This window comes from Penicillium psychrofluorescens, assembly GCF_964197705.1.
Source record: "Penicillium psychrofluorescens genome assembly, chromosome: 1".
Lineage (NCBI taxonomy): Eukaryota > Fungi > Ascomycota > Eurotiomycetes > Eurotiales > Aspergillaceae > Penicillium > Penicillium psychrofluorescens.
The window spans coordinates 2,141,519-2,159,745 of NC_133439.1; the positions used below are offsets into that span (position 1 = coordinate 2,141,519).

Below are 18,227 nucleotides of genomic sequence, written 5' to 3' on the forward strand. Positions count from 1 at the left end.
GACTTTTTCGCTCCTCTTCTACCCCCTTCTTCGTTGAGAAAGTGCTCTTGGTCCTGTGCAGCCACCTCACTTGACTCTCAATATCTCTCCCGAACGTCTTGGGACATTGTAATCACTCGTCGTATCTGTCTGTCCGCCATGGGGATGTTCCGCACGTTTAGCCTAGGACTGTTCGCAGTCCTAGCGGCCGTATTGTACGCGCCCGTCGCCCATGTTATCAGGGTTGGAGGCATCTTCCGGACTCCCCAGCAGATGTTCTTCCCAGAAGGACATGGCCCAATCCACATCGAGGATACTATTCACTGCGAGGATGTACACCACTACCGTCCGGCCAACCTCCTCTTTGCTGCGTGCGAGGACTCGAAGATGACACGGATTGGCTGGTTCCCGCCGCTGGACCATTTTTCGAAGCTGCCGACGACACCGGGATCTATTCATGTTATTGATCCGAAGGTAAGGTGTGCAAAGCACCCAGTGTGAAAGCAGATCCTAAGACAAATTACAGACAATGAAGTCAAAGCGTCTGGCCTTTGACGGCTTCAAGGGTCCCTTCGTGTCGCACGGTATTGATGTGATCGAAGACCCCAAGCAGGCGGACGCCGTGTACATCGTCGCAGTCAACCACCTTCCCAACCCGGAGTATTACGAACAGGAAGCCGAAGCAGCCGAGGCTCAGAATATCCCCAAAGCCCGTTCTCAGATCGAAATCTTTCGCCATGTTCTACAATCGAACAAGGCGCAGCATGTGCGTTCAATCCGACACCCGCTCATCCGCACCCCGAACGATGTCGTCGCCGACAGCCCGTACTCGCTCTACGTGACCAACGACCACTTCTACCGCGAGGGAACCCTGCGACTCATCGAGGATCTATGGCCTTCCGCCAAGTGGTCGAATATCATCCACGTCCAGATCGACGAACTCAAGTCCACAGATGCTCTGGCGGGTGTCCAGGCCTCGGTCGCCCACACGGGTCTGTGGAACAACAACGGGCTCGGACACGGCCAGTCCGAGCAAGAAGTGGTTATTTCGAGTGCCGTCGGTGGCGAGCTGTATATCGCCAATAAGTACGACAACAATAGTACCCTGTCCATCCACAGCACCATCTCCTTTGACACTGTCACCGATAACCCGAGCTACTACGCGGACCCCTACCGCACGGACTCGGACGATGCGAGCGGGTATCTTGTCGCGGGCATTTCGCAACCTGTCAATCTGGCGGAGAATTCCAAGGATCCCGAGGCGAAGGATCCCTGTCAAGCGTGGTATGCCCGTCGCGCGGGTGATGGAAAATGGGAGAAGAAGATGCTGTTTGAAGATGATGGCTCGAGACTTCGTACGGCGAGTGCGGCGGTGTTGGTGCCCATTGAGCCGAAGGAGGATGGCAAGAAGAGAGCATGGTTGTTTGTGACGGGATTTATGTCGGAGAGTATGGTCGCTGTGCAGGTGGAGCTGTAAACTTGAAGATGGTGTAGGAAATGTAGTTGATGTAGTTGAGTTGTATAGATGTGTGAATGCCTCAGGTGTCAATCTTATCGCTGTTTTCTCACTATCGCAAACTCCGAAACATCTCTCTCTTTGAATAACAACCATTAACCATGTCCTCCCTCCGGGCCCAGCGTGCCCTGTACGCTCGGCTTCAATGCCATAGTCCCCAATCTCAACCAACGATTCTCCTATTTTCGACTTACGCCCGCCACAACTCCCCGCCGTCTTCTCCTCGATCATCACCTCCGACCCCCGTCGCAGTCTCAACCCCGAAGAAACACGAAATCAACCCACCATCCAGCACACGCCCCTCGCCTCTCTCGCTCCCCGCAGCCGTTACAGAGACAGCGTCCACCTACGAAAAGATAACTCGCTACATCGCCATCGGCCGCGCGTACCTCACCTTCTACAAAACGGGCCTGAAGAACGTCTACCACAACTACCGCGCCTCGCTGCCCCTCCGAAAGACACTGGGTCTCCCAGCCTACATCCCCATCTCCCCTCCCCGGCTTTCCAGAGACAAAAATGCAGCATCATTACTCGGCCGCGCGCAGTTTCAACTCGTCCGCCGCTCAGCCCGCGATGTCCGCCGCATGATCCCCTTCAGCCTGATCCTTGTTGTGTGCGGCGAGTTCACGCCGCTTGTTATCCCCTTATTTGGGAGTGCCGTCACCCCGTTTACATGTCGTGTTCCCTCGCAGGTCTCCAAGGAGCGCGCCGTTGCGGCGACGAGGAAGAGAAACGCTTTGGCGGGGCATACCGCTGCCACTGCTGGGTCTCTGTCGCCAATGTCAGTGGGTGGGAAAGAGGAACTGAGCCTGCTTGCTACCCAATTCACAAATCCCGCTTTTGCGCGAACTGCGGATGCGGAGAGTGTAATGCGCGCATGCGCCGTGTTCGGACTGGTCAAGAGCCATGCTCGCTTTGCTCCGGGTGTTCTGCTGAGATTTGTTTATCGGCCGCGGTTGGAGAAACATGTCTCTTATCTGGCGATTGATGATGCGATGATTCGCGACGGCGGGGGTGTCAAGGCCCTTGTGGCTGAGGAAGTGCGTGCTGCGGTTGAGGAGCGCGGGAGTGGGGATGTGGCGAGCGGGTATAGAAAGGAGGGACAGAGAGAGACGGTTGAAAGGGAATGGCTGGAACGATGGTTGGATTTGAGGAGTGGGAAGAAGTAGACATGGCTGTCTGTGTTGCAACTTGTATATTATATACCGAGCATAGATTAGATGGAGGCATGGTTAGACCTGTATGAATTATTGGTGATAGCAACACTGCTGCTCATTATATTCTTCACAACCCGTGTGCTGTGCAGTCGAGGGCTGTAACCCAGGGATCCTCTAGCATACTCCTAGTCTATTCCATTGAAATGTCTATAGGGCCGCTTTACCTGCACACTGCCTAGTTTAGTTGCCCACCCATCCCGTACAAATTAGTCCTAGCGTAGGATATAGTGTATTTTTCCATAAGTACCTTTAGTCGTCCTATACTGTGGTGATACCAGTCATACGACTATATCATAAAACCACCAACTTCTACACCTCATTTGCTCTATCAAACCTACCTTTTGAAGAGCGAGACAAGTTTCGTTCAACAGAAGAGCCTCGTAGGAAAACGTACGTAGGAGGTTGAGGGAAGATTCAGGGGGTGGCGGTGCCAAATCACGCCGGCGAACTTGTACTAGATTCAAAGGGAACAGAGGCAGCTCGAGGGGCAGAACTTAGACCTAAATTGACAACTGAATACAACCCGAAGTACATATGGAAAAATACACTATATTGTGCGCTAGACCTGATTTGTATGGGATGGGTGTGCAACTAAACTAGGTGGCGTGTAGATAAGGGTAGGGATGTGCAGGTAAAGCGGCCCCTTGGTAGAGTAGGAGTGTGCTACAAGATCTCGAGGTATAGACCGACAGTAGACTATCCATATTGACTCCCAAAAATAGTACCAACCATAGACAAAACCAAAATTCGGGAATAGAGAACAAAGAAAGGACTTTCACTCAACCAACAACGGGTATACCTAAATCCAATCAGCTGAGGCCGCGCGCAAGACCAAAAGAAACGCATCAAGTTAGGTACAAAATTCAAGTGGCTCCGCCATTATTATCTTCCCTCACTACTACTACTACCAGCAGCAGGAGCCTGTCCTTGTTGTTGCTGCGGCTGCGGCTGCTGCTGGCCACGGTTCTGCTTCGCCCATCTCAATCCACAACTGTTGCACAAATCCCGATTCCCACTTGGACCTCTCCGCCACTCAGGCGTATTCTTCGTCCGGCAGATCGCGCACGCCTTTTCAACACTGACCGCGGTTTGCTTGCGCTTGCGCTTCTTGCGCCGATTCAGCAGACGTTGCAATTCATCCGTCAGCCCGCGATTCTGCTTCTCCAGCTCGCGCAGCTCGATCTGCCAGCTCGATCCGCGCCTCGGGTTGAGCTCTGCGAAGAACATGGCTGGTTCGTCAGATGGTGACACGCTGCGGTTACCTGTCGGTAGGCCATTGAGGCCGATCAAGGTCGAAAGATCGGGCATGCGTTGGCCGAGTGCACCGTATTGGCGAGGTGGGCTCAGGTTCTCCGTGACAAGAGTTGAGTTTTTGCCTGTGCCGGGGAGGGTGGCTAGGTCTTCGTCTTCGGAGGCCGATGGTAGAGAGCGAGCGAATCGGATTTGTGCGACGAGGAACGTAGGTTTCGTGCCTTGTGCAGTGTCGCCGGCATATAAGGTCGTGTGCGCAGATAGGTTGTGCCCCTTTTTGTGGCGCATTTGGTGGCGGAAGGACGGCGGAGATTCATTATTGCCCAAGTCTCGATTGGGACCTTGCCCTCGCGCTGCTGCCTCCAGGGCATTTTTGATCGCGTCAGGCCCGTCTTCGGACTCCATGAGCTCTTGCAGTCCCTTCCCGATCAGGTCATCCGGCGAGCGGCCAAGTACCGGTTTGACCTTGGATGTGACAAACAGAATGAAGCCGGACACGGAGACCTTGGCCCAAATGTCGTTTTCGGCCAGAGCAGCGGAAGATCCCAGGTGGGTAAGTTGATCAAGCGAGTAGACGGGTCGCGGCCGCGCGGTCATCACTAGGTACTTCCGTCCCTGGTTCGGGTCGATGTGCCATGCCCCATGGCTCTCAAGCCACATGTATCCACGGTACTTCTGTCGAACGCGGTACACGACGCTGATAGGCGCGGTCGTCGTGCTAGCCCGCATGTCGCGGCTCACGGGTCCAATATCGCTGGGGTGGCAGATAGTCGACAGCGTCTTGCCAATCAGTTCGACAGGGTCATACTCCAGAATCCGCTTGCAGGAGGGTGACAGATAGAGGAACTCGCCGTTGAAAGACAGTACATGAATCACGTCGTCTGTATTCTCGACAAGGATCCAATCCAGGTACTGCCGGGAGACCTCAGGTCCAGCGACGCTCACCGCGTTGAGGATTGCCGTCACCTCATCGTGACCGAACCTGGCGACGAGGTCCGGCTGAGTTCGGTACACATCCGGCGGAGGAACCACATATTGGGGCAGTTGGTCGCGTTGGTAGTTGATGCTATAGGTGCCATCTAATAGAATATCAGTTGTGAGAAGCTTCACCGGATCGACACGAACGTACCGGGATTCCTCCGTGTCACAGCGTCGGGCTTTTCAACCAGATCGACTTGGAATCCAACATAGAAGCGGTACTCGTCCGAATCCCACTGGATCGGAATCATAGTGATGAGGTTCATGAACGGCTGTCCACCCTTGCGGTAATTGATAATGCTAGCTTGAATCTCGCTGCGTTCGTCAATAGTCGACCGCAATCGAAAAACCGTCTGGCCATCGGTAAAAGAGCGTTTCGAGCCGGGAGTGATTTTGCCGTCGGGCGCTTGCAAAAAGCGACAGTTTCGGTCCACGATCTCCTCCTTGGTGTAGCCGGTTAGCCGCTCAAATGCTTCAGACACATACACAATCGGCTGATCCTCGCGCAGAATGTCGCACATCACAAAGGCGCACGAAAGATCGACGGCACCAATGTTGATTTTGGGGTTGGGACGCATGGCCACTCGGCCCAAAGCCCCCAGGACATCAAAGCCGCTGCTGGAATAGATGCCGGTGTGCTCTGTCTTCTTGGAAGCAGGCTTTTCCAGGCCCGGTGAGGGGTCCTCGGCTTTACGGTCTTTGTCAGTCATCCCACTGCAAATAGGGGTTGATACACTCCTCACCTTTGATGGCAGGTGGCTTCTTGGGCTGGATGGCCACCGGCTGTAATGGGCGATATGGGGCTGACGAATATGGCTGGATCGTGCGTGGCTGGCGGGCCTGCTGGGCACGGTGGGAAGTGTGCGACTGGGCCTGGGACCGATCACTGGATCGAGAGAAGTCCGAGTCCTCCAGGTTACTCCCGGAGGAATTGTTGCCATCATTATAGGGCTCGTTGCGTCGCTGGGGCGGACCGGCCGCGCCAGATTGCACCGTATAGTGACCGACCTGCGGTTGGATTTCCTGAGAAAAGGGTGTGAAGGCGGGAAGAAGTTGGGCCTGGTCCAGCTGGGGCGGCATGCCCATGGTGGTGTTTGGGTAGGAGTCGTAGGCGAAGGAATGGCCAGCACTCATGCTCATGGGCATCGACACGCCGGTGCTGGGCATGGAGTCGTAGGTCAGCATGACATTCGACAGGCGGCCTTCCAGGTCGGCGGGCGGCAGGCCCTGCTCAGGCATGACGCCGCCAAATCCATAGTTGTCGTGGAAGCCCAGGTAGGACTGGTCCTGTGGCGGCAGAGACTCCTCATCGCGGTTGGGATAGTCAAAACTGTTGCCGGAGGACATGGTGCAAAAGCACGGCCTACGTGGGGTCCAGAATGCAGAAGCTCAGACGAGTTTCCAGAGTGTCGGGAATCGCCCCGTTCTGCGCAAAACGGTGCTTCCCGGTTTCAAGAGCCCGATCACTCGAGTAAGAGAGTGTCGAAGGGGAAGAGAGAGGGAGGATGGGGAGGTAGAGAAGATCCAACGCCCCATTTAATTCGCATTCTCCTCCTTTTCGCCGTGGGCAAAAGTACAACCGCATGTCATTGTGGGCCGCGAGAAGATACGGGGGGCCAATGAGGGCGCACTCCCCGGCTTGACAGGGCGGTTGGCCTCCCCTTGAGCGCCGGATTCTTCTTGTTTGGTGCTGGTTGAACTAAGAACCGCACAGTTGACTGATCCCCACCGTCCTCTGGCTCGTCCTGAGGGTATCGTGATGGGCAAGACGAACGGTGATGCTGGTGGATAGGTTGATGTATCACAAAGCGCCCGAGAGGGGGGAGCACAGACAGCAGAACGTATTTGGATTTAGAATCAAAGGGAACAGAGAACACCGGACGTATAGTCAAAGGGACATGTAGACGGTAAGGGGGAGAGAGGGTAAGAGGGACCAGAAAGGAGAGAAGATGTTCTTTTCTACATACAAATACATACTCGCCCGCGCTCTCTTTCCCTCTCGACACTCCCTCTTTCTCTCCCCCACGGCTGTGCGTGCTGGTGCCACGCATCGTCCGGCAGGCTGCGATGGCAGACAAGATCTCAATCACCATCTGCGGGGATGGCGGATGCGGTACGTTCTCCCACACTGCTTAATTGAACTGCTGGGACGCGGTTCACGCTCTGATTCGGTGCCATTCCCCTGGGCGCTGCGATCGCGATCGAGATCGGGACACTGATCGAGGAACAGGCAAATCGTCCATCACCCTGCGGCTGGTCCGCAGTCAATGGATACACGAGTACGTTTACCACCACCCTCATCCCTATTTCTCAGACTGACTCGCGCCTTTGCCCCAGGTATGACCCAACCATCGGTACGACATGCCCCCTATTTGCTCCCCGGTCGCGACCGATCTGACCTGACACGCATCACCCAAAAGAGGACTCATACTCGGTCACCCGCACGGTTGATGGCCTCCCGTACTTCCTGTCCATCACCGACACCGCCGGCCAGGAGGAGTATCGCGGGCTGTGGACGGCCGCGACGCTGCAATCCGACGCCTTTCTGCTTGCCTACGATATCACGAATCCCTCGAGCCTGGACTCGCTCAATTATTTCATGGACATGATTAACCTCGAGGCCGAGAAGCGCGCTGAAAACGCCCAGCGCCGGCGCAAGGAACCCCAGGGCCACAATGCAATTGATATCGGTCTGCCGCCGCCCGTCAAGATTGTGGCTGGCAACAAGTGCGACCTGAAGGACGGGCGCGTCATCACCTCCCGCGACGGGCTGGAGTACGCACGCAGGCACGGCTGTGGGTTTATGGAGACGAGTGCGCGGGAAATGGTCAATATCGAGGAGACGTTTGCTTGTGAGTGAAACATGGATGATACGTAGAACGGGGGAACTAATCTGTGTTAGTGTTGGTCCGCCGAGTCGTCGAAGCGCGCCGGCTACATTATCAACAAGCCACCGCTGCACCCACCCGGCCGCTGGCTTCGCGCGCTGGGCCATCTGCCCACACCACCGCTCTACCCCCGACCACGGCGGACGCAAGCGTGAAGGGATCTCACGAGGCACAAACCCGCCATCGCTTTTGGGGGTTTGGCAAGCGCGCGCGGAACACAGTGCTAGTCTTCAATCGCTCGGAACAGGACCTGGAAAAATACAAGGGCGAGGTTTCAACGGGGGATAAAAAACTAGAGGCACGAGGTTCCTTCTCGCACCGGCTCTGTTGCTTTGGTTAGAAAAAAAAGATGAGGACTTGATGAGGACTTGGTTTTTTTTTTTTGGTTCATTCATTTGTATACCCCCTCTGTCTCTCTTTCTCTCTCTCGGATCTACAGGTGTGTGGATGCATTTTACATGGAATGGAACTGCGTGATTCCCTTGGTACTCAGGTCTGGCTAGGCTCGGAATCGGCCTCCGTGATAATAAACATGAACTCCCACGGCTCGCAGGGCAGCAAGGGCACAGTGTAAAAACCATGTATGACAGCTCCTTGCAAGCCGCAACAGTGTTGTTTATCGACAGGCAATGAGATCATCCGGCCATGAATCACCGCCGCCCGGGGGGATGAGTCGTGAGACCGAAGACTATGACGCGACCAAGAAGATGAAAGTCGGGAACCATCACAGCAGATACTTTCAGCTTCACTCTCTTGTCTTGTTTGTTCCCAGTCTAGGGTATCTAATAACATGATCGTGATCGGGCAGAGATGATAACGTCATGGACCTCAAGCGTCGCTGGTTCGATTACTCAATCACATCGCCGGGGGCTGGGCGACCGGCGTCTTCATTGGCCGGGTCCCGGTGTCAATGAATCACGAATGTCAGTACTCGCGCGTGACTAATAGTTAGCTAATTCATCATGCCTGTCAGGGCTGCGGTTAAGTGGAATGACCGTTGAGATTCTCGACGGGGAAAAGAAGCTTTCAGGAGAGAAATACATCCGAATCCCATGCGGTATTCGCATTACCGGATGACTCCCCCCATCATAATAATGCGGTCTCTTTCTAGCATTACTGTGCGAATAGTTCACTCGGCTTGCCCCTGCCGAGTCGCGGGAGTGGTGCGCTTTTTTTTTTTTTTTTTTTTTTTTATGCACGGCCAAGACTCGGGATAAATTCGCAAACCACCGTGTGCATGGATGGAATCATTAATCATTCATCCCTAAAGCATTTACTACCATACAGCAGTACGAGGCAAGTGACTCTGATCGTTGCTTGCTGGTTGGCTGGAAACGCGCTCCTAGATAATTGGTTACATACTGTGAATTACGAAAAATAGGTCCATCGGTAATCCTTACAAATAATGCTGATCTGGACATAACAAGAATCCTCCGAGGTCCGATCCAAGCTCCGTCTTCCGTCAGCAAGAAAAAAAAAGTCTGCGAGAGTGTAAATGCCGAGTTTCCAGATCGAGTAAGAAAACGAAAAAATAAAACCGGACCTGTGATCAGCCTGGTGGAGCCACCAGTTTATGATTGATTTGAGAGCATAAGTGAGATCTATAGTTAACTAGTTCGGTTCGTATAACTAATACTCGAATCCCCCCCCCCCCCTTCCTCTCTTTCCTTGATATATATTCCCTGGTTCCTCTGCAAACGTTTAAGGATTAAACTCAATCCTGACATTACATCGGGCCTGGAGACTCCTTCCCGACATCTTCATTAGATCATCGACCCCGATTGACGTCGCCCACTCCATCCGGAACGGGAAGTACTATTACTGACGCCCATACTCCAAAACCCGGGCTCCTCGTCCTTTTTGCCTTCCCAGCCCTAATTGCCTACTTCCCCCCGGCTCATCTCTGTGCCCCTCGCCAAAACATACTTGCCCATCATGGCTGCGCGCCAATCGACACCCACGTCCGACCACTCACAGTCGGATGGCAACGTTCGTAAGCGGGTGTGCAAAGCCTGCGATCGCTGTCGACTGAAGAAATCCAAGGTATGTTCTGGACGGCCTTGAGTAGTGTGGATGGGCTTGTACTAACTACTCAGTGTGATGGAGCGAGCCCATGCTCGCGCTGTCGAGCAGATAATGCCATCTGCGTCTTCGGGGAACGCAAAAAGGCCCACGATAAAGTGTACCCTAAAGGGTAAGCTTTCGACCAGGCTATAGTGTTTCTTGAAAAGTATAACTGACAGTTCTTCCGCCCTAGATATGTTGAGATGCTCGAACAGCAACAAGCCTGGCTGGTCCACGGCCTCCAGGAGCTCTACCGACGATCTACCGACGGCGAAGGCTGGGCCGGCGACCGATTGAAGTCCGAGCCCAACGGCCACCCGCTCACACACGACCTGCTCACCCACCTGGGCGCCCTCGATCACAGTAAGGGCGAGCACTTTGAAGAAAATCCCGAGACCATGCAGCAGGACCTATGGCGCTCCAACGCCGGCCATATGCAGCGTCAGGAATCGTCCGACGGCAGCGCCGACAGTCCGCAGTCCCCCACGGCTCGGTCTCGCTTTTCGTCCGACGCCTTCAGTCAGCGCCAGATGCCCCCCACCCCGCCGGCCTATAGCCCGACGGCGCGCGCGCCCCAGATCAAGGGCGAGCCTCAGATGTCCGGCAGCTATGCGCAGCAGCTGCCCATGCAGGGCGTGGTCAACCCGCTCGCTCTGCAGGGTGGTCCTCAGCAGCAACAGCAGTGGCCCAATAACCCCAGCTTTAATCCTTTTGATGAGATGGACCTCATGAACTCGGCTGACTATGCCAACTTGTCGTTCGATGACAACCAAATGGCCTCGCCCATGTTCAACCGCCAGGTGCCCATGAACTGCATGTCGTCGGGATCCTTTGTCGACTCCAAGAACGACTACGAAGACTTCAACCAGTTCCTCAATCCAAATCCGACGGAGATCACTTCCATCTGATTTCCTCTCGCCTTTTTTTTTTCCTAACATTTTTTATAACGCCGTATGACGTGATGCATGTATACTTTACATGTTTCTTATTTGGGTGTTGGTTTTGGGTTTGGTTTCTTTCATTTTTGGGGTTATTATCCCCCACTGCCTGGTGCAATTGGGTGTCCTAATATCAATCATTGTACAGAGGAACTACTGGGCGGGGTGGTCTTTTTTGGGGTTTGGTTCTGCGGTGTCTGGAGTTTTCTTTCTTGTTTGATTCTTGACTCTTTCTTTTTCAAATCTGTGCAAAAAAGAGATTCCCTTCTCTTTCTTGATGGCGTGTGGTTGGTCTTTGTTATGTCACCGTTACACCATCCCGATGAAATCAACCGATCCCAAACGATGATCTCATCATCCTGGTCCAGATTTTGTCTCCGAATCCAGTGCAAGCAGGGTCCGCCATGAGTCGATCCAGCCTGCGTTATCTCCTAGAACCTGTTCTTCAGTTCGGCCGCATCTAGTAGTCCGGAGCCAAGTGCCGATCTGATCTCGAACTTGCCCGTTGTGACTCCACCGGGTCCGCCGAGATGACTAAGCGATATAGATTGACCAAATGTGACAAATGGGCCTCTGGAAGATTCGACAGAGTCTAGGATTGATTACAAACGACATCGTTCTATGCATTCGCCAGAACCTTAACACAGTACATACTCGCTGGCCCGTCGCGGTGCTGCGCCAGCTCAGCCCTGTCCAGCCCTGAGTCAGCGGAAGGGATCCAACCAACTCCACTTCGGCATCCACCCCTCGCGAGAATGGGCCGTATTGTACGGTTGTAATATTTGCCCCTTCTGTCAAAAGTCTCGGCCTCTTGAAGCGCGAGACGCCGATGTGCCGAATTTCCGATTTAGGACTAATGTTCCGCTCAGGTGATGCTCGTTACATCCGTATCCCCGCCCTCTCGTGAGCTCACCACAAAAACCAAACACAAACACGGGCTGAGATTCGGTGACTGATTGCCCCTTCCTTCCCCGGTCTAACTAGCGCCCAGGGGTAGGGGGCCAGTTGTGTACCGTACAAGGCACTAGCGAGCTAACAAGGACAAAACACAAAAACCCCTCGGATCCCCCCTGATCCTGCGTTTGGGTCACTCGGCGCCGGAACCCGAAACTCTCCGCCCGGATGCTGGTTGCTCCTAAACCCGACAACTCCGTCTAGCTGCAGTCTACTGTCTGATTGTTTTCCGAGAATGGTCTACTTCGGCCCTTCACGAGGGTGTGCCACATGCAAGCGGCGGCGGAAGAAGGTTCGTTGTTTTTTTACGCTCCATAATTAATGAAGAATAATAACTGCTGCGGATCGTAGTTAACCCGTGCGTAGTGTGATGAAACCCGGCCTGTATGCCTTTCAGGGCCCTGTCAGCCAGAGAGTCCTTTGCTAACCAGTAGTTTCCCTGACAAGTCGTGTATGAGATGTGTCACTGCCAAGCGCACATGTGGTGGCTATGAGAATGACGAGAAAGTGGTCATCCAGCAATACGGACGCCCCGATAATACGCCTGGCAGCACCACCAAGTCAATTGGACGCAAGTGCTCACTCCCTGTGCGAGAACGTCTCCCAGGGACAAACATCCTAGCCAGCGACAATTCGCCAATAGAAGTGCCCGACAAAGCTGTGGATGAGTTCGCCCTGCAGGCATTTGTGTATGACTTTTGCGTCCACTCAACCAGTCAGGCCCTGTCCCGTGGGTTTTTGGGGCGCCTCGAGGCTCGTCTGCGTCGTCTAGGCTGGAAGTCTGATCTGGCCAAGGCTTGTGGACTGGTCGCCTTAGCGAAACATGGCATCTCACTCAACCGCCCGCATCTGAGCCTCCGTGCTGAGAAACTGTATCAGGATTTGGTGGCCTCCCTGGCTGTTGAGATCCAGCATCCCCCTGCTACCTTGGCTAATAAGGAGGACAAAGCGCTGGTCGCCTTGCTTCTGGGTCTTTATGAGGTGCGCAACTTTTGCCTTCATCGGTCAGACGTGGAGCTGACTCTCCCCGGCGTAGATCATTGCTGCCGATGACTTGCGGCCTAGTAACCACAATGTCCACGCGAGGGGTGTTGCTGCTATGCTCGGGGTGAGGAATTCCCCATTGGAGCTCCTGCAAGCTGTCCAGGGTGGTCAGTCGCTCGGGGCTTTGGGCGGAGCAGTACATGTATGTGTGCTCTATCGATACACAATACCGTAAAGACCTTGCTGACTGCCGCGGAGAATACTGGTCTGCTTACACCTCCAATTGCAAGCTCTTCAGATCAGGCATTAGATCCCTTGCTATCTATACTCGGATCCATTTGGGAACGGAACAATAGCACAATTAATACAACTGCCGAGATACTCGTACTCCGGGACGAGGCAATGCGGTTGAACGATATGTTCTCCAAATGGGAAGAAGCTCAACCTAATGATTTCAAACCGAGCACGGTTGGCTCCATGACTGGACGAGGGGTGTACTTCGATTATGGAGTGGGTTCCTGGCCCGGCAAAGTGGATACATACTTTGACTTCTACGTTGCTGGGGTATGGAATGCCTATCGCGCCGCTCGATTATTGCTTGTCGACCTCATTCTGCAACTATCGGATACTATCGATGATGGCACGGATCATGATGCGGAACTAGATGTGGTGCTGCATGTTTTGGAGGACATGCTTTCGTCTATTCCGTACCATCTGGCGGAAGACGTGCATGCCTTTTTGCGTGATTCGGATTCCAATTCATCGATTGCCAACCCAGGTCGATCGGTCGGTGGCTTGTTGCTCATGCATTCCATGCACGTTGTTTCCAATCTCGTGATCATCAATCCTCAGATTCGAAGCCACATGAAGAAATGTCTGGTGTGGATGAAACAGAATATGGGGATAGGGCTGGCATCTCTCCTGGCCAACGTGGGTATTTTCTGGTCTTAGTCTTTTGTGGCTACACTGCTAACTATGTTTTAGTCTTCAAACCCGGAACCGGGCTCCCTTGCTAGTAGTAGTATGCTAGTTCTAGTCGGGCTACTGGCCTGAGACAAGCCGACTTGAGACAAATGAAGCGAGTGCATTATCAATAGATTAACGATACACCCAATAAGGTAACATATTGGAGCAAATAGACACGCGTTCTAAAGCACAACCACAACCTTCTTAGCAGAAACCCCCTTCTGGAGCAGGTCCAGTGCACCCTGTACACTCTCCAACCCCTTACCCGCAACCAACGGCCCCGGAGCCGGGACAAACGACCGATCCTTGAGCGCCTGAGGCAAGAAATCCTCGTAGACTGCTTTCCCGATATGATTATCTCGCAGAGCATCGCCACGGCACTGCTTGACAGTGACTCCCTCCAGCCGATTCAGATCAGCCGGCACAGGCTTGGTAGAGACAACGCGCTTGGCGCCTTGCGACGCTGCAACCACCGTGGCCGTGGCCTGTGCCGCGGAGAAACCAATACAATCAAACGCACCGGCAAGTTCTCTGCCCTGGAGAGCATGGAGCAGCTCTTCGACGACCGCGGGATTGTGGTAGTCTAGCACCTGGCTGGCGCCGAGTTTCTTCACCAGATCGAAGTTGTGTGGCGAAGCGGTGGCCACAACTTCGTATCCCGCTGCCACAGCCAGCTGTACAGCGTTGCAGCCCACGCTGGATGCTGCGCCCCAGATCAGGACCGTCTTGCCTGTGGGCTTCTGTGAGGGAGAGGTCGGAAGTTGCAGGTGGAGATCATCGTCCTGGAATAGGGCACACGAGGCGGTTGACAGACCCAAAGGAAGCACTGAGGCCGACTCAAACGAGATCTCATCGGGGATGGGACAGGCCAGGTTGGTGCGCACGATGGTGTAGGTCTGGAAAGCCCCGTCTCGCTGCTCTTGTGTCGCGAAGACCACGGAGTGACCTAGCACGCGGTCACCGTCCTTGAAGCGTGTCACGTTGGGGCCAATGGCCACAACCTCGCCGGCAACATCTTGACCCATGATGGCTGGATACTGGAGAGGGAAGATTCCACGGATTTGGGTCGTGTTGTCGATGGGGTTCATCGCCACGACGTGGTTGCGCACGAGAATCTCATTGGGGCCCGGGGTGTAAGTCGGGGCGGCCTTGACCTCGAGTGGGTGAGCCTTGGGCTCATTGATCCAAGCAGCAGACATAGTGTTGAATATAATGATTGAAAATGGGTTGAACTAGTGTGAATTCTGGTGATGATTGAGGATTGCGATGAAGATGAAGTGTATCTTTGCAGCGGCACAACCGCCATATTTATATTCTGATTTCGGATGGACAGTTTGACCGGGCATCTCGCAAGTCCGAACAGGGAGACCTAAACCCCGAGCAGACACGAGTCGTGATAGTGAGGCTATACTTTGTCGCGCAACGCTAACCCAAAAAGGAATTACTGTATACGGTTAGCGTTGAGCGCTGTCTGTGCTGAAAAGAGGCAAGTACGCCGAAGTAGTATACAGACTTGAAAGCTCAAGGCAGATGTTTAGGCAATAATAGTTAATTTTTTCAATGGCAGAGGACAAGTATACATGAACAGGGAGGAACGGGTAAAACCCCCTTTAGGCTAAAGCGACGGGGGTTGATCCCGCAACAATCCCCCACATCACACTCTTCTCTTTCTGTCTTACTTCTCTCACTCCCACACCATCCACCATGTCTTCCTCCACCCAGCTAGCCGAATTCACCTTCATTCCCCTGGGCGCCATCATCCAGGAGTTCCGCATCGGCGGCACCAACATCGTACAGGGCTTCCCTACGCAGGACCACTATGTCAAGTACAACACCCCGCACTACGGCGCCACGATTGGCCGGGTCGCCAACCGTATCAAGGACGGCGTCATCCACAATCTGAATGGTAAGGAGGTTCATCTGGCCCGCAACAATGGGCCCAATGCGCTGCACGGCGGCCCACTGGGCTGGGGCAAGCGTGTCTTCGATGGTCCGCACACCGTCCAGCGCAATGGCCACGACGCTCTGCTCTTCAAGTACCTCTCCAAGGATGGCGAGGAGGGCTACCCCGGTACCGTTGAGGTGCGGGTCTGGTACACGGCGAGCAAGGAGGACGAAGGCGCGGCCAAGAGCGTGCTGACGGCCGAGTACGAGGTGGAGTTTGTCGGTGATGAGTGCGACGAGACGGTGGTCAACATCACCAACCACAGGTATGTCAATCATCCCCCGTAGGAGATAGAAGCTCGCTCACTCCTCATCACAGCTATTTCAACATTACCGGCGGCCCGACGGTGGCAGGCACCACCGCCCAGCTCGCAACCGCCGACTACCTCCCTCTTGATTCCACCGGAATCCCTGTCGGCACCATCGACAAGTTCCCGCGCGACGTGGCCTCCCCCTTCACGCTGGGCACGAACGAGCCGCACATCGATGACGTCTTTGTCATGGAGACCGATCCGTCTAAGATCCCGCTCGACACGCGTGGCCTGCCCCTGCGCCGTCTCGCGCAGTTCAACCACCCGGATACCAAGCTGCACCTTGAAGTGCACAGCACGGAACCCGCCTTCCAGTTCTACACAGGCAAGTATATCAATGTCCCTGAGATTGATGGTGCTCCGGCCCACGGCGAGGGCGCCGGTTTCTGCGTGGAGCCAAGTCGGTACGTCAATGCTATCAATGAAGACAAGTGGCGCAACATGGTGCTTCTCAAGAAGGGGCAGATCTTTGGCTGCAAGAATGTGTACAAGGCGTGGAAGGCCTAGACATGTTCATAATAGAGTGAATGAAAAGAAAATTGGAGCCTTGATCTCCATTATTGAGGCATTTTGATACTTTTGGGGGGGAGGTGGGACTATTCAACCTCGGCCCAGTGAGCCTCGGGAGACCGAGTATAGGAGCGGATCCCCTCTCGGCCCGTATGACAGGAGATCGGGATCCTTGCCGACGGGATAGTATTGATAATCACACGAGATATTCCGTCGTGTCTCCTGTCGAACGTGTAGTCAGCTAGTCCGACCCACCGGCTCCGCGAGAACCCTCGGCAATGCAGTCCGATCACTGTAGTTGGAACGGTGCGCAGTCTGTAATTGTCCGTATCATGATGTTCTCCGCTTTCCAGAGGAATGTCATGAAGAGATCCGCTGCAAAGTGATCCGATTTTAGATCATTTCCAGAAGTAAGCTCAGCCTTCTCTCATGTTCCCGAGTTCGGCCACTTCCTCCAGTATAGATCCACGTGACCTCGCCCAGAACCGGAGCCCTAACCCGCTTTTTTCCGCCCGCGGGGTGATATGATATGACTGAACGGCATACTCCAAACTAGTTACATAGTTAACCATATATCATCAATTATTGTACAGTTGACACGACAACATGGCTGCAGCATATGGCGACCCCCGTCACCTCCTCCCAACCAACTACAAGCGCCTCATCAGCGCCTGGCTGGAAGAAGACTGTCCGAGTCTGGACTATGGCGGGTTCGTGGTGGGGGAGTCCGAGGGCGAGGCGCGGTTACTGGGGAAGAGCAAGGTATGCCTTTGATCTCGGCATTGAGCCGAAAAGAGTGCTGACACGGTAAATAGGGAATTGTAGCGGGCGTTCCCTTCTTCGAGGAAGTCTTCTTTCAACTCGGTTGCTCGTATGGCCCCCCTCGATTCCGCGGTCTCTTTTCTGAAGCATCTTTTGAGCCATGGAGACTGACACAAACACTGATTCCAGGATTGAATGGCACGTCAAAGAAGGTCAGCAGATAACACCCATAACCCACTGCGCCACCGTCCGCGGTCCCATCCGCAAGATCCTGCTGGGCGAGCGCGTCGCTCTCAACATCCTCGCCCGCTGCTCCGGCATCGCAAGCAAGAGCTCCGCCCTCGTCTCCGCACTCCGCGCCCAAGGATGGACAGGCACACTGGCCGGGACGCGCAAGACAACCCCCGGGTTCCGCATTGTCGAGAAATACGGCATTCTCGTCGGCGGCGCAGACCCGCACCGCCATGATCTGTCGTCCATGACCATGCTAAAGGATAACCACGTCTGGGCCTGTGCGAACAATACCGCCGCCGCAGATGGCGGAAAGGCCCCCAGTTCAACGGACGACAAGTCCATTGCAGAGGCCATTCCCCGCGCAGTGGCAGCAGCTAAAGCGGCAGGCGGGTTCGCGACCAAGGTCGAAGTCGAGTGTCGGAGTGTCGAGGAGGCGAATGCGGCCATCGGGGCCGGGGCGGATGTGATCATGTTGGATAATTTTACGCCAGAGGGGGTGCGCGCTGCGGCGGCGCAGTTGAAGACGGAGTGGAAGGCGAAGCAGCGCAATTTCTTGATTGAGGTGTCTGGTGGACTCACCGAGGACAATGCGGCGGCATATGCGTGTCCCGATGTGGATATTTTGTCCACAAGTTCGATTCACCAGGGAACGGGGATCGTGGACTTTTCGCTGAAGGTGTCCTTGCGGTAGACATTGTCTGTTGTACAGTACTAAATTCTATTGAGGATTT

General features: G+C 54.4%; 9 protein-coding genes across 9 annotated transcripts; 7 read left to right on the forward strand and 2 right to left on the reverse strand.

The window, feature by feature from the left end:
• Positions 1-138: 138 nt before the first annotated feature.
• Positions 139-1,456, forward strand: PFLUO_LOCUS798 (uncharacterized protein; the record flags this gene model as incomplete). Its single annotated transcript, XM_073785721.1, has 2 exons — positions 139-453; positions 506-1,456. The coding sequence occupies 2 exons, from the start codon at positions 139-141 to the stop codon at positions 1,454-1,456; spliced, it is 1,266 nt and encodes a 421-aa protein (XP_073634894.1).
• A 140-nt stretch (positions 1,457-1,596) lies between these two features.
• PFLUO_LOCUS799 (uncharacterized protein) lies at positions 1,597-2,664 on the forward strand (the record flags this gene model as incomplete). The annotated part of the gene is made up of 1 exon (XM_073785732.1): positions 1,597-2,664. One exon carries the CDS (start codon positions 1,597-1,599, stop codon positions 2,662-2,664), a length of 1,068 nt encoding a protein of 355 aa, XP_073634895.1.
• Positions 2,665-3,594: 930 nt separating this feature from the next.
• PFLUO_LOCUS800 (uncharacterized protein) lies at positions 3,595-6,288 on the reverse strand (the record flags this gene model as incomplete). The annotated part of the gene is made up of 3 exons (XM_073785743.1): positions 3,595-5,042; positions 5,093-5,638; positions 5,685-6,288. The coding sequence occupies 3 exons, from the start codon at positions 6,286-6,288 to the stop codon at positions 3,595-3,597; spliced, it is 2,598 nt and encodes an 865-aa protein (XP_073634896.1).
• Positions 6,289-7,008: 720 nt separating this feature from the next.
• On the forward strand, positions 7,009-8,169 carry PFLUO_LOCUS801 (uncharacterized protein; the record flags this gene model as incomplete). The annotated part of the gene is made up of 5 exons (XM_073785754.1): positions 7,009-7,054; positions 7,172-7,220; positions 7,279-7,295; positions 7,362-7,793; positions 7,844-8,169. 5 exons carry the CDS (start codon positions 7,009-7,011, stop codon positions 8,167-8,169), a joined length of 870 nt encoding a protein of 289 aa, XP_073634897.1.
• A 1,595-nt stretch (positions 8,170-9,764) lies between these two features.
• Positions 9,765-10,801, forward strand: PFLUO_LOCUS802 (Fluconazole resistance protein 1; the record flags this gene model as incomplete). Its single annotated transcript, XM_073785765.1, has 3 exons — positions 9,765-9,872; positions 9,926-10,023; positions 10,087-10,801. The coding sequence occupies 3 exons, from the start codon at positions 9,765-9,767 to the stop codon at positions 10,799-10,801; spliced, it is 921 nt and encodes a 306-aa protein (XP_073634898.1).
• A 1,437-nt stretch (positions 10,802-12,238) lies between these two features.
• Positions 12,239-13,720, forward strand: PFLUO_LOCUS803 (uncharacterized protein; the record flags this gene model as incomplete). Its single annotated transcript, XM_073785778.1, has 3 exons — positions 12,239-12,766; positions 12,822-12,971; positions 13,028-13,720. 3 exons carry the CDS (start codon positions 12,239-12,241, stop codon positions 13,718-13,720), a joined length of 1,371 nt encoding a protein of 456 aa, XP_073634899.1.
• Positions 13,721-13,917: 197 nt separating this feature from the next.
• On the reverse strand, positions 13,918-14,934 carry PFLUO_LOCUS804 (uncharacterized protein; the record flags this gene model as incomplete). Its single annotated transcript, XM_073785789.1, has 1 exon — positions 13,918-14,934. The coding sequence occupies one exon, from the start codon at positions 14,932-14,934 to the stop codon at positions 13,918-13,920; it is 1,017 nt and encodes a 338-aa protein (XP_073634900.1).
• A 505-nt stretch (positions 14,935-15,439) lies between these two features.
• PFLUO_LOCUS805 (uncharacterized protein) lies at positions 15,440-16,497 on the forward strand (the record flags this gene model as incomplete). Its single annotated transcript, XM_073785800.1, has 2 exons — positions 15,440-15,945; positions 15,999-16,497. The coding sequence occupies 2 exons, from the start codon at positions 15,440-15,442 to the stop codon at positions 16,495-16,497; spliced, it is 1,005 nt and encodes a 334-aa protein (XP_073634901.1).
• A 609-nt stretch (positions 16,498-17,106) lies between these two features.
• Positions 17,107-18,187, forward strand: PFLUO_LOCUS806 (nicotinate-nucleotide diphosphorylase (carboxylating); the record flags this gene model as incomplete). Its single annotated transcript, XM_073785811.1, has 3 exons — positions 17,107-17,262; positions 17,316-17,371; positions 17,452-18,187. The coding sequence occupies 3 exons, from the start codon at positions 17,107-17,109 to the stop codon at positions 18,185-18,187; spliced, it is 948 nt and encodes a 315-aa protein (XP_073634902.1).
• Between the last annotated feature and the right edge of the window lie 40 nt (positions 18,188-18,227).